This window comes from Papaver somniferum, chromosome 9 (genome assembly GCF_003573695.1).
Source record: "Papaver somniferum cultivar HN1 chromosome 9, ASM357369v1, whole genome shotgun sequence".
Classification (NCBI taxonomy): domain Eukaryota; kingdom Viridiplantae; phylum Streptophyta; class Magnoliopsida; order Ranunculales; family Papaveraceae; genus Papaver; species Papaver somniferum.
The window spans coordinates 166,080,205-166,093,507 of record NC_039366.1 but is presented as its reverse complement, the minus strand read 5'-3'; the positions used below and the strand labels follow the sequence as shown (position 1 = coordinate 166,093,507).

Below are 13,303 nucleotides of genomic sequence, written 5' to 3'. Positions count from 1 at the left end.
TCGATTGATATGATCAATCAACGAAACTAACAAAACAAAACCATAAATAATTTCTTGCGAGATTTAATCTAAGTGGACAAACAACAAACTATGGATTTATCTAAACAAAACTCTGGATATATCTGAACACTAGTCATTTTGATCTCGTAGATGTTTGTATCAACTGCATCAGTTTTGATGGATGTTAGTGATCTTATACTTACTGCACGGAATCTACAACTTAGGTATTTATTTTTTTTCGAAAAAGAGAGAAGCCTCAAATATATTGATAATAATACTTTGGTTCAAAACTGGGACTGATTATAGGACTAATCAGGGATTTCCATCAATTACAAGTATTTCAAACAGACAACAAACACAATTACGATCAAACCACTTAGCGACATAGTTACGAGACATAATCCAAAGCAGAATCCTAAACATCCCGAAGGATACTAGAACAAGTTTCTATGACGTACTTTGGATTAACAGTAACTCATCCAAATCATATACCAAACTTACAATCTGTAGAGGTGCTAGGATCCAAAGATCCAACTATTTTTAGAAAACATGGTAAAACAAATGAACTGGGTATAAAAGGATCCAAAGATCCACCTATTTGTCAAGAGCTTTTTTTCGGAATAACAATAACAAAGATGATCTAAATCGATCATCATTGGACGAAATCAGTCTGGGTCTTCATCAAAACTATTTGTTACTAGTGTCTTTTGTGTCTTTGGTGTTCTTGTTGATGTATTAGAACCCATTGCTGCTTCTGGTGATTTTGAGAACATGTTGCTGAAAATCTAAAACCAGAACTACTAGATGAAACAATTTTATATCTAAGAAAAACTAGATCAGCGCAACATCCTAAAACATGAAGATCACAAAAATCTAAAACAAGAAAAACTAAAATCAGATTACCACCAACATCGAAGAAAATCACATATCTACTTGGTATTATTGGTGAAGACGATGTTGTTGTTTCAAGTTGCTTATAAATCGAGACTAAAGATGATGATATGCTCTGATTTCTTCTCAGCGGTAGATCACCAGTCATACCTGCATTAACAAGCACGAATTTAAATAACAAATCCTTAAAAATCACAAAAACAGCAACCAAATTGAAATTGAATAAAAAATGAATAAGACCGGGAGATAACAAGCTAATAAAACAAGGTGTAGAAGAGCTTAGGTGTTGGTTGATCTACACTGATCAGTTCCTAAGAAGCCGATCTAAGTTGAATAAATTCAGGCGGAGACATTTTACATTTCAAAGTTCCGAGGAGAGATGCCTTGGGGTTGAAATGTGTTTTTATACAGCTACTAGGAATGACATCACTTGTCAAGATGATTGCCAATAGCAGCTATATGTATATGTAGGGGTAGTTGTATCATAGATCACTTCTCAAATATAATGAAATAACAGGGGTGTTTATGAATATCCAGAACAAGATAAAATAAAAAACTCGTTTTAATTGTTTTTCGGGTATAAATAACAACGATAATCTGATAGATTGATTTCAACGCAACAACACACACCACGAGAGGATTTTGCTTCAATCATTCTCATTTCTAGGGTTTACTCTGGTTCCTCTCGCGATAGTTGCAACTTCTCCATGTTCCCGCTAAATTCCCAGCCAATTTCCTCCGATATTCCTCCGATCTAGGGTTTTACTTTACCTCAGTTTCTAATTGATTATCTCTCTTCTTCTTTTTTTCAATTTGGATTTTTTCATTATGATAATCTTTTCGTTATATCGATTTTCTTCATCTGTTTCATCTTCAATCTCAATTTCTCAAAATCTTCGTGTTCTTGGACCTGGTTTGAACCCTTTTGCACCATACGGCATGGGTGATCATTCCTCTCGTTAAATTTCTCCTTTACTGTTCACGTTTAGATCTTCGATTTGTGTCTCAAGGGACTTTTTTAGTGTTTTTGAAGTTTTTGAAATTGTTGTACTCTTAGAATCGCTTTAAATTGAAGAGAGTTTTCATCTGGATTTGTGTTGTAAAAAATTGGATAAATCAATGCTGGAAGAAAAAAAGGGTCGTTCGCTGAAGCGAAATCTGTCTAATAGGCGGATGTTAAGGTCTGATGTTGATATTGATGATAGAGGTTGGAGTTCGCTACATGTTGGTGCTCGAAAAGGTGATTTGCCCGAGGTTGGTAACTGATTGAGCTCTCTTCTTATTGTTTTTTATGTTGAATTTAGTGTATGATTGGTAGCAATAGGTCAAATTGTGAATGTATAATCCTCCAGTGGCAGTATTATCTCATTGCTAGGTTTGGTTGCTTTCAGTGAGCTGAAAAAAATCTTATAAAGGTGTTAAAGTTTGGGTCATGAGGTTCAACATAAGCCCAAACCTCCAGGCTTAATGTTTATTAATGTCTTAGAGATGCCTTCACGGATTACTCAGATTCGAATAACGTCTGGCCCTGTCTATAGTCATTTGAAAAAATCTAGAATGAGCTCTACTAGTAAAATCATTGTATCTGGCCATTTCTTTAACTCGTGGTTTCTGGGAACTGTGTGGTGTTGTTATACTTTGTAACATCTTATTTGTTAAATAGTGATGTTAGAAATCGGGAAAGTATGTGTTGTCCACAGCTACAACTAGTGAATTTACTATGCATGTAGTGGTGCTGTTATACAAAATCACGACACCCCAAGTAGGGGGGATGGAAGTTGTCATAAATTAAATATTTAGGCCGTGATGGTTCATTGCTTCTGCTTTCCATTTACTTCTTCTAATATTCTTTATTGAGTATAATCAGCTTCCTCTTGTGCACAATTTTTTGCTTATTTGCTCTACTTCTTTTCTTGTCTCCTTTAATAGGTGAAGCGACTTTTGAGTGAGGGGCTGGATGTCAATATTCTTTCCTGGGGTCCAAGATCACAAGGTATGACTCCGCTCCACCTTGCTGCGAAGGGAGGGCATCTTAAGGTCATGGATGAATTGCTTGAGAATGGAGCAAACATTGATGCTAGAACAAAGGGTGCATGTGGCTGTAAGCATATATCATCCTAGCTAGTAGTGTTAAGTTAAGTTTAACAATCAATAATATAATGATCTCTAGCTTCGACAGTTTGTTTTTTTTTATTGGAAGGTTATGTTCCATCTCACATACACATCATACCCCGCCTTTGCAAAGGGTGGCTTGACACCTTATTGAATGTTTTAGTTGTTATATTTTGATGTTATATCTAGATCTAAGTGAAATGCTGTATAAAAGGTAGAGGTTGTTTAATATGATACTTTTAAGAAATTTCTATCATCTATCTCTCTTTTTCTAGCATCCCTGTTTTACGTTCGTTCTACAAACCATTCACGTTCCAGCAACAAAGATTACTAGCTCTGGCACTCCCATGGAATGCTGCACATTTACTGGCAATTTGGAACCTTGATGATATTTGTTGGGGTCACAATGTTGTATTATTTGCTGACAATAGGAATCCTTCGTGTATTAAAATTTGTAAGGCATTGGGAATTATAAGCTAAAATAAGTAACCAGAACAGTGATGCTTCGTGTTTTACAGGTTTTATGATCTATTAATTTGTCAAAAGAAACTGAAAAATTGGTTGTGTTGTTTATTATCTGAATCGATCTTAACCACATCTTATAGGTTTTAGTCATTATAGTCGCTCTGTTTAGTTTGATTTATGTTCATCCATAAAGATTCCTGAGTAAGTTTCTTGTGGCCGAGTGGACTGTCTCTGATTATCCTCTTTATACTTGATTCAGGGACTCCTTTGCATAGTGCAGCTAAAGAACGAAAGAAGGAAGCAGTCAGATTCTTGATTGAAAATGGTGCATTCTTGGCTGATGATATTAACGACTGCAGGTTTAATCCACCCCTACATTATTGCTCTGGTCTTGAATGGGCATATGAAGAGGCAAAGAAGTTACAAGAAGAAAGCCAGTCATCTGGTGAAGGTTCCTCTTATTCTGAAAGTTAGTAGCACCTACGACAAACAAAATCAAGCAAGTGAAGCTTCGAATCATATTTTCGACTTAATTTAAATTATATTATGAAAACATATATGATTGCAGCTTAGCATTTAAAGATAGCAACTCTTTATTCTCTTAACTGCAAGGGCTTATCTAATAGGTGGTCAATTACTGTTTGTGTAGTTACTTATAATATGTGTTCAAACAAAATGCACGAACTCGGCTTTACGAGACTGTGATGTGTTCTTTACTAGTCAAACAGTTGGTGTTTAATCAGTTGTATGTCAAGATCTCGTATATTGAGACCGGATTGAATTCTATTGTTTTAAGTTTTTAATTTCTGTGGATCATCCGTTTCCTTCAAGTTCTTCTGTCTTTATTTGTATATGCGTTTTTCCAACGTTCTTCTGTCTTTATTTGCATATGCGTTTTTCCAATTAGGGCTGGCAATGGATAACCGATATCCGGGATCCGTTTCCGATTATTCGAAATCCTATAGGATTTTATCCATTATATCGGATACCGGATATCCGAATCCGATAAATTGTCGGATATGTCCTCTTAACCTATCGGAATCGGATTGGGCTCTATCCGATTGGTTAATATCCGATATCCGATAGGGTAGGGGCGTACTAGTAATTTTCACATACCTATTAATCGAGGAGTCGAGAGAAGAGAAGGCATTTCTAATTCACTTTTTTTTTCTTCTCTTCTCAGTCTCGCCCCCCCTATCGATTAATCACTCAGTTCTCACTTCTCCAGTAATTAATCTCTTAATCAGGTATTGATTCGCTCCCCTCTCTATGTTGTTAATGATTTTTGTTCGATTTCTATGTTCAATTCTTATGAAATTAGGGTTTATGTGTTGCAATAAAAAATTAGGGCTACGGATGAAAGATTTGAGATGGGTTTAAACTGAACTGGAATATGAGGTCGAAGAATAACTTACTATTGATAGTTAGGGGTTTAATTTTTCTATATCATCTCGATCTAAATCCCTCCATCTTCTAGGGTTTACACAACTTCAATTGATTTTCTAGAAAATTTCTTTCTGATTCATGTTTGAATATAAGCCATTGAAGTGATTGAATGATTTCTTGGTCATATTGTTGTTTCTGTTCAGCTAATCTTTTAGATTGATTCGCTTCGATTTGTATTGATCTCTTTTCAGATTGTAACCTCAGTATCATATCCATTACTTCATTTGTTTATTGCAGGATCCCAAGAAAGGTGTTAAAACTCCAGTAGCAGCAAAGAAGAAGAATGTAAGTTGTAATCTTCAAGTGTTAGTATTTTGATTAAAAAAATGTTGTGAAGTTTAGCCACATGTTGTATTCTCATGTCTCTTAAATATTCTCAATTCATGGATGGCTTTATGGATGTTGTGGATGTGTGATTTGCAGTTCAATTTGTTTGTATTGAACCTTGAACATGTAATAAGAACCATAGGTGTCTTGGTTATGCTATGAGTTGTTGATGTTAAGTACAAAAAAAGTGACAGTAGTCACAGTACCCATAGTTTCTTTGCTTTAGCGTTTAGCTTTGTGTAATTTAAACAATAATTAGGGATATGTGTTAGAATATGTAGATTATAGTTTTATTTCAGTATTTCAAATCTTGTTATGTCACTACAGCTAAGTGAATAAGAGCTTATAACACTTACATCATCAAGCAATGTCGCCTTGTGGCTTTCAGATTTTTATGTAAAGTTTATAGTAAATATGTATATGTTATTCTGAAATTTGGGATCATGAATCAATTTCCAACCCAAGCCAACCCCATATGTCAGTCATTGGGTCTTCAAGACAAGGAAGCAATAGGGTAATATACTAATATGAGTTTATAAAGCTGTAACTTTTAAATGCAATGTCTATGACTATCATGTGAAAAATTATTGCGTTATTTATTGTTTAGTATGAGTTTGTTACCATATAGTGGATTCTATATCAGCCTTTTCTATTTGTGTAGCTTATCATATAGTTGTTGACATGTTGTTTTGTTTACTGAACTGTCCATGTTGTCCATATTATGTTTTAGATTTATAGTTTATGTTCTCAATTTCTCACCATCTCAGTTTATCTTAATATGGTGGTGTGTTGACAAATATGTGTGCGCTGATGAAAAATACAAATTTAAGGGCACAGGTGTTGTAAAGTTAGAGGGGAGGTTGTGAAATAGGGACACACTAAGTGGTGAAAGCTTGGTTACCTCTGTAAATAGGGTTTTGTGCCTTGTTACCTCTGTGAGTCCAGTTTATAAGCATTGTTGGATGAGTAAAATGTATGACTCAGACCATAAAATTAAAAGGTTTGTTTTTGATATGTTGTCGTTTTTTTGTTAGTGAAAGCCTATCGTCCAGTCTTTACAATATAATGCAGTACTAGTATTATACCTCCAGATTTTGTAGTCACTTATTAGATTGCATATCTTTTGCTCGGTTAACATGTGGGTATGTGTGTTGCACTGTTGTTTATAATGGTGAAAGCTTTGAGGTACTGAAATGTTGGATGTCAGAATTTTCTTATCAATCGATTCTTTGTGATTTGTGAATGCAAATATGGAAATCTTGGACTGAGGTGAAGTTGATGCAATATGCCAGGCAGCCAAGCAAGACCACACTAAGACTGGGAGACATTGTTTTTTTGGCTTTGTTGTAGCCTGTTGTATACTTTCTTTTGCATTCACTAGACTGAGAGTAAATTCTAAACATTGTACTTGTGTGAGTTTATACTTTTCATTGAACATTTTGAACTTAAAAAGATAAACTCTGTTTTTTTTTTTAAGTTTTTAGGTTTTTTCCTAGTTACCGGATTTTATCGGATAAAAATCCGATATCCGATAACTTAACCTTAACCTTATCGAATTAGAATTTTTGGTATCCGCCGGATATTATCGGATACCGGATATCCGATAATCCTTAGCCTTAACCTTATCGGAACTGCCAATATCCGACGGATATCTATCGGTTGTCGGCCCTATTTCCAATGTTCTGTTCTAGCAACGGTGGGCAGCGAACATATGTTGAAAAGTAGCAGATTTTTGTTTTTTTTTGTTTTTTGTTTTTTGTTTTGAAGCAATGAAAAGTAGCAGATTGAAGTGGGAAATTCCTTCGGTACCCAAAGGTCCCAGACCCCTCACATGTAGTATGGTTGTTGCTTTCTCTTCACTTGTTTGTGATCGTTCTAATATTTTCTGGATTTGGATTTGCTGCTTAGTATTGTTATACATTTGCTTGTTTTTGCTTCTCTTCGATCAGAGTTGGGTCTGACACTTTGGCTTTATGTCAAAGCGTTGTTTCTTTAGATAATGAAATGGCATGACTCATGTATTGCCGACTTCTAACAATCAGCATGATGATTGATTCCCAAAAAGGTTCCTATTTACTCTAGTGAGGGAGATTTGTTATACAACGACGAGATCATGTTTCGCGTTCAAGAAACCATGAGAACTTGGATCACCTTCCCATTAGATCCAGAAGCAAGAATGACGGAACATGAAAATAGTTGAATAAGGTGATTATTCAATCCAAGCTGGAAAATATTGGATTTTCAACACAAGGTGCTACGGAAGTGCCTCAACTTCAACCTTTTTACCGACTTCCAATAATCTGACAAGTCTACACGGTAATTTTCAAGCATGGAGCAAAAGTGTAAAGGACCGTGTCCGTGTCCTTGAAAGTTGGTTAAGACCAATATAGTTAATATCGGATATCGGTTCATCTCGGCCGGGACCGATACACTGGTACGATTTTATATAGGGGATATTATCGTTGAAATATCGGTTCTAGATTTAGAAACTATAATTTTATATTAAACATTTCTCCACACATTTTCGGATAAGATATAATAGATAACATCAATTTTATCAAAAAAACAAAAGAGTAACTTTAGTAGACTTGCTTCGAGAGCTACATGCACCTCTACTACCACCCGGAAGACTTTCTTCGCCAAAATTACCCTTAAACTTTATAGAAAACGACCAATACCGTCTTATATCAGGAAATGTAGGAAAATTTCGTATCGACCGATACGGCCGATATTTGACCGAAACGGCCGATATTCAACCGATACGGTCGATATTACCGGACGAATATCGTATCCCCGATATCCTTCTTATCGTATCATTTTGGTCCGATATCCGAAATATCCCCAATATATCGGCCGATACGGCCGATATTGACTACATTGGTTAAGACCAAACTAAAGCGCACTAACTTTTGAAGTAATATGCCTTAAATGTCTGCCACCATCAATGCATCATCCATGAGTATGCTGGCTTGCTTGGTGGTATTGGGCTCAGCTCAGCATTGTTGTCTTCGAGACTTCGACCGACGTGTTTAGAAAACTGAATAGAAAATCTTTAACCGACCTGTCGATGAGATAAAGATGCATGTGCACAGGAAATAGCGCCACGACACGCTTTTAAGTTTGATTAGCCGCGTGAATAAAAAGTTCCTATAAATGGATTGGAACGAACAACAAGAAGAATTAGGAAGAAAACAAATATCTGGGATCTGCCAATCCTTCTAAAACCACAGAGAGATTATTCTCTCAGACAATCCAATCAAATTCAGCCTAGCTACGGTAAGATATTTTCTTTCATTCTGATTTTAGTTCAGAATACATGTATATATATTCAATTGAGCATGTAATTGCATATATGTTATAGGAATTTGTTTAAATTTGAATAAGATTAGATCAAACCTGTCAAAGTCGCTTATAATCTAATTGTACGTCAAACTAGAACGTTTTTAGAGATTAAACCGGGAAAGCCTTGTTTACTCATAATAATTTTGAGAAATTTATTATGTAGATTTACTTTACTTCGTTTTTAACGTTAAACATCCAATTAGGAAATATGTTGGATTTCGATCCCAAACCGTCAAAATGACATTTTATCACACTGTCATTTGTTGAAAACGCTGCCCCCAATTTGATACTGATTCTAGTGCTAGTGTATTCCGGTAATTAGCCTGCATTTCTGGTTACCGTTCAACTAATATTTTTTTCTTTCATCTAAAATTGTGATTATACAATTTAGATTGTCGTTTCAACTTGCTTAACAAGTGCATGCTTGTATGCAGGACTTAGAAGGACATTGTTTGGTCCTCTTGTGAACCGAGTTTTTAATGGAAGGGAAGCCTGATTCAATTGCGGAGGGAGTTAAAAAGGTCGAGGAAACTGTTTTTGTCAAGATCAAGAGCAAAGAGAAAGAGCTCATGGAAGACGAGAAAGAAAAAAAGAGTGAAATGGAGCTTGAAGTGAAGAGTAAATCTGTTGAGAAAGTGAAGCCAAAACACAAGGAAGACGCGGAAAATGAAGACAAAGAGGGAGATGAAGGAAAAACGAAGGCTGAAAAGAAGGGAGATGAAGGGAAAACGAAGAAAGAAAAGAAAAATGAAGACGAAGAAGAAGAGGTAATGGATAAAAAGAAAGACAAGGGGAAGAAGAAGAATGAAGAGGATGATGGAATTGAAAAAGAAGCTAAGAAGGAAAAGAAAGACAAAGATGATTTCTCGAAGAAGGTTGAATTTGTCGACAAAGAACCGAAAGAATGTGAAGATAAAAAGAAAGAAAAGAAGAAGAAAGACAAGGATGGCCAAGAAAAGAAGGCTAAAGACAAGGATGTGAAATCAAAGAAAGAAGAGAAGGATGAAGTCGCTGTTGAAAAAGTAGACAAGAGTGTAGTTGAGGAAGGGAAGGAGACAAACGGAGATGATAAAAATGTAAACGAGCAGAAGGACGAGAAGAAAGATGAGAAGGATAACAACAAGAAAAAGGAGAAGGAAGGGAAGAAGGAGAAGAACAAAGATGAGAAAGATAACAAGAAAGAGAAAGAGAAAGATGAAGAACAGAATAAGGAAGAGAAGAAGGGCAAAAGTAAAGATGACAAGAATAAGAGAAAGGATGAACCAAAGGAAGAAATCAAGGAAAAGAAGAACAAGAATGAACCAAAGGAAGAAATCAAGGAAAAGAAGAACAAGGATGAACACAAAGAGAAGAAGAAAAAGAACAAGGAGGATGAAGAAAATAAGAGCGCGGTTAACACGAGCTCAAGAGAGATCGAAGTAGAAAAAAATCATTCCAAAGATGTCGAAGATGGAAAAAAGGATTCCAAATATGAGAAGGGAAAGGATAAAAAACCGGCAAAGGAGAAGAAGAAAGACAAAGACAAGGAAGAGAAGAAGAAGAAGAAATCTGAGGGAAATGACAAGACCAATGACCTTGTGAAACTTAAGCAGAAGCTTGAGAAGATGGATGCCAAAATATCAGCCCTCCAAGAGAAAAAAGAAGACATCATGAGGATCATCAAAGAAGCTGAACAAGCTAGTGATGCCGCTGACAAGCAAAAAGACACACCAGTTGTCGCTGAAAGTACTGAACCCACTGAGGTGGTTGTTGATGCAACTTAACAATGTAACTTATTTAAGGTAGTTCTTCTCATTTTCCACCCTTCAGTTTTTTTTTTTTAAATTGTGTATAGGTATTGTAGGTCTGTGTTGTAGAAGTTTGTAGGTTTCACATATATGGATGAACTATCTCAATGTAATATTTTCATCTGAATAAATGGAACCTTATTGGAGGTTTAATGGTTATATCCTCGATTGATTGAAAAGTCTAAAAGAATAAGTACTCCAAATGGCTTCCTAATCAATATGTATTGGTTGCTTTACCTTAGGATATCTTTTATAGAAAGCGGCATTTGGTAATTTGGAAATCATAAGTTACGATGAATTTTTATTATACTAGATGACTGAGCAGTGATCGGAGAGCGTACGACCAAAATGCATAATAACGGTGGACAAATGTGATGTATTAGACAATGTTGACCCAATTTTATTAGTGAATAACACGATAAACATAAGCTAAACTGGTAGCCCGTATAACTTTTAGATCCCAAAAATGTTTGTTTTACAATTAACAAACTTTATCATTATTGGAGAAACAAATTACTATGAGTTTATAATGAAACTGGAAGATACTACTGTTAAAAGTTTGAACATATTTAAATTTGAAAGGAAAAACGATGAAATTAAAGAAGGAACATACATGGGATCGATTTTATGGAGTTGTTTGAGAAATTACATAGAGATGATCTTTGTATTTAAAAAAACGTGGAATAAACATTAATATGTTTAACACATCTTAGATCGATTATATTTGGTAAAATTTGATTCAAATAGGAATAAACATTAATATGTTTAGCACATCTTAGATCCCACGGTGAATCTCACCGATGATGTGGCGATGATTTTTCTACTTTCTAGTGCTTCTCTTGGCACGTTTTTCTTAGTTTTTTCGTTTTTAAAAATCGAGAAAAGCATGGGGGGAAACTGAAAAAAGAATAATTAAAACAGACTCCATAACTCTCTGTTACCCGCTCTTGAAGAACTCATAGTGAAGAACTTAAAACCAACAAAGAGTAAGAATTAACCAGGTGATTTATATACAAATTCTTATCAAAGATTAAACATGATTCATTTTTTTTTATCACAAATATTTTTAAAAACATATTTAGGGTCTATTGATTTTAATAAATTTTGTATAGAAGTTTTATTAAAAAATATATATACGATTTAGGATCAACGTTTTAGCTTCAAAATAACCATATCCAAGTATGCTCAATCAATAACTTGTTAATAAGTCTTTGAATCAATAACCATAGCCAATAATATAACTTTAATACAACTTTAATTTTTGAATCTAACTTAACTATGTATGTGCTTGTTGTAGATTTATGTTGTGCAGTCATGGATGAAAATCAATTGTACTATGAAGAACTTGGCGATAAGATAATAGAGTCGAAACTTGGTATGAGGTTTGAAAGCGTTGATGGGCAGTTTGAATTTTCTAATAATTATGCATAAAAGACAGGATTTTCTGTTAAGAAACTAACATGAAAAAAGGAAAATGGAGTGCTAATACATGTAATTTATACTTGTTCCAAAAATGGAAAGAATGTTACAGCTTCAAACCTATAATAAATGGATGATTAGCGTTGTTGTTATTCAACGTAACCATTTGAATAGTCCATCGAAAGCTCGATATTTGAGAAGCCAAAAAGAATCAACACGGCCACAAAGAAAAAAGTCATATTAAACGACAAAAAAGGAATCAGGATGCACAAGATCTACAATGCGTTAACAGTTGAAGGTGGTGGGTACGAAAATCTTCCCTATGATGAAAAACTCTAAGGAACATGGTTGCTGGAGAAAAACATTTAAAACTTGGAAAAGAAGATGCTACAAAACTTCAGAATCGCTTTATAAACATGTAAAATAGGGATCCAAATTTCTTTTACGAGGTGGGCATGGACATAAAAGGCCATTTGAATAATGTGTTTTGGGATGATCATAGATGTAGAAAAGCCTACAAAGAACTCGGTGAAGTTGTCACGTCATAACATATTGACATTCTTTTTGCTCCGTTTGTAGAGTTTAATCATCATGGACAATCAATTTTACTTGGTTGTGGATTGCTTTCCAACGAGGAGACTGAATCTTTTGTTTGGTTATTCATAACATGACTCGAATGTTTGAATGAAATTATTCCAGGTGGTATAATTACAGACCAATATGGCGCAACGAAAAATGCAGTTTAGATAGTTTTCAAGGATACCAAACATCAGTGATGCTTGTTGCATATAATTACATACCAAGATGGAGCAATGAAAAATATAGTTTAGTTCTTTATAGTTAGGCCTGGCACTTTCTATCTTAATAGCAGGGAGTGAACCTTTCAGTTGAGTGGATGGAAGATATTAAATATAATGACCAGGTAATGACCCTTTCTCTCAAAATAATAAAAGGTTGAAGCAGGTAGATACTTTGCATTAGATGATTGAGGAAGAAAATGGTAAGCTTAGTTAGTAATGGAATGGCTAGGCACATGGTACAACAATGCCTCATTCATTGTCCCTCTTAAGACATTAATTAGAGGATAGTATATATGGCAATGGAAGAAAAAAATAAAAGAATATTTCTAGTTTGGTTAAAGAGTACTTAATCCAGTATGATTAGATTGGTGCGAGGGAAACAGTTTCTATCTTAGAGAGTAGTAGGTGGCGATGAATCCTAGGAACTAAGGAATGAGCCTAGCTAGAAAGGAGAAGGAAGGGAAGAAGGATAAGATGGATAAAAAAGGGAGAAGGAAGGGAAGAAGAATAAGAACAAATATGAGAAAGATAACAAAAAAAAGAAAGAGAAACATAAATAAGAGAAAAGAGAAGAAGGGCAAAAGTAAAGATGACAAGAAAAAGGGAAAGGATGAACCAAAGGAACGAATCAAGGAGAAGAAGAACAAGGATGAACACAAAGAGAAGAAGAGCAAGAACAAGGAGGGTGAAGAAAAGAACGCGGTTAACACGACC

General features: G+C 34.9%; 2 protein-coding genes and 1 long non-coding RNA gene across 3 annotated transcripts; 2 read left to right on the top strand and 1 right to left on the bottom strand.

The window, feature by feature from the left end:
- Positions 1 to 778: 778 nt before the first annotated feature.
- On the bottom strand, positions 779 to 1,657 carry LOC113310133. The gene is made up of 2 exons (XR_003340943.1): positions 1,522 to 1,657; positions 779 to 1,041 (listed from the first exon to the last, which is right to left on the bottom strand). It is a non-coding gene; the product is annotated as an uncharacterized LOC113310133 (long non-coding RNA).
- LOC113310132 (phytochrome-interacting ankyrin-repeat protein 2-like) lies at positions 1,366 to 4,284 on the top strand. The gene is made up of 3 exons (XM_026558716.1): positions 1,366 to 2,145; positions 2,821 to 2,992; positions 3,728 to 4,284. Exons 1-3 carry the CDS (start codon positions 2,011 to 2,013, stop codon positions 3,940 to 3,942), a joined length of 522 nt encoding a protein of 173 aa, XP_026414501.1. The 5' UTR covers positions 1,366 to 2,010; the 3' UTR covers positions 3,943 to 4,284.
- A 4,095-nt stretch (positions 4,285 to 8,379) lies between these two features.
- Positions 8,380 to 10,526, top strand: LOC113313823 (myb-like protein X). Its single transcript, XM_026562616.1, has 2 exons — positions 8,380 to 8,517; positions 9,018 to 10,526. Exon 2 carries the CDS (start codon positions 9,063 to 9,065, stop codon positions 10,344 to 10,346), a length of 1,284 nt encoding a protein of 427 aa, XP_026418401.1. The 5' UTR covers positions 8,380 to 8,517; positions 9,018 to 9,062; the 3' UTR covers positions 10,347 to 10,526.
- Positions 10,527 to 13,303: the final 2,777 nt, after the last annotated feature.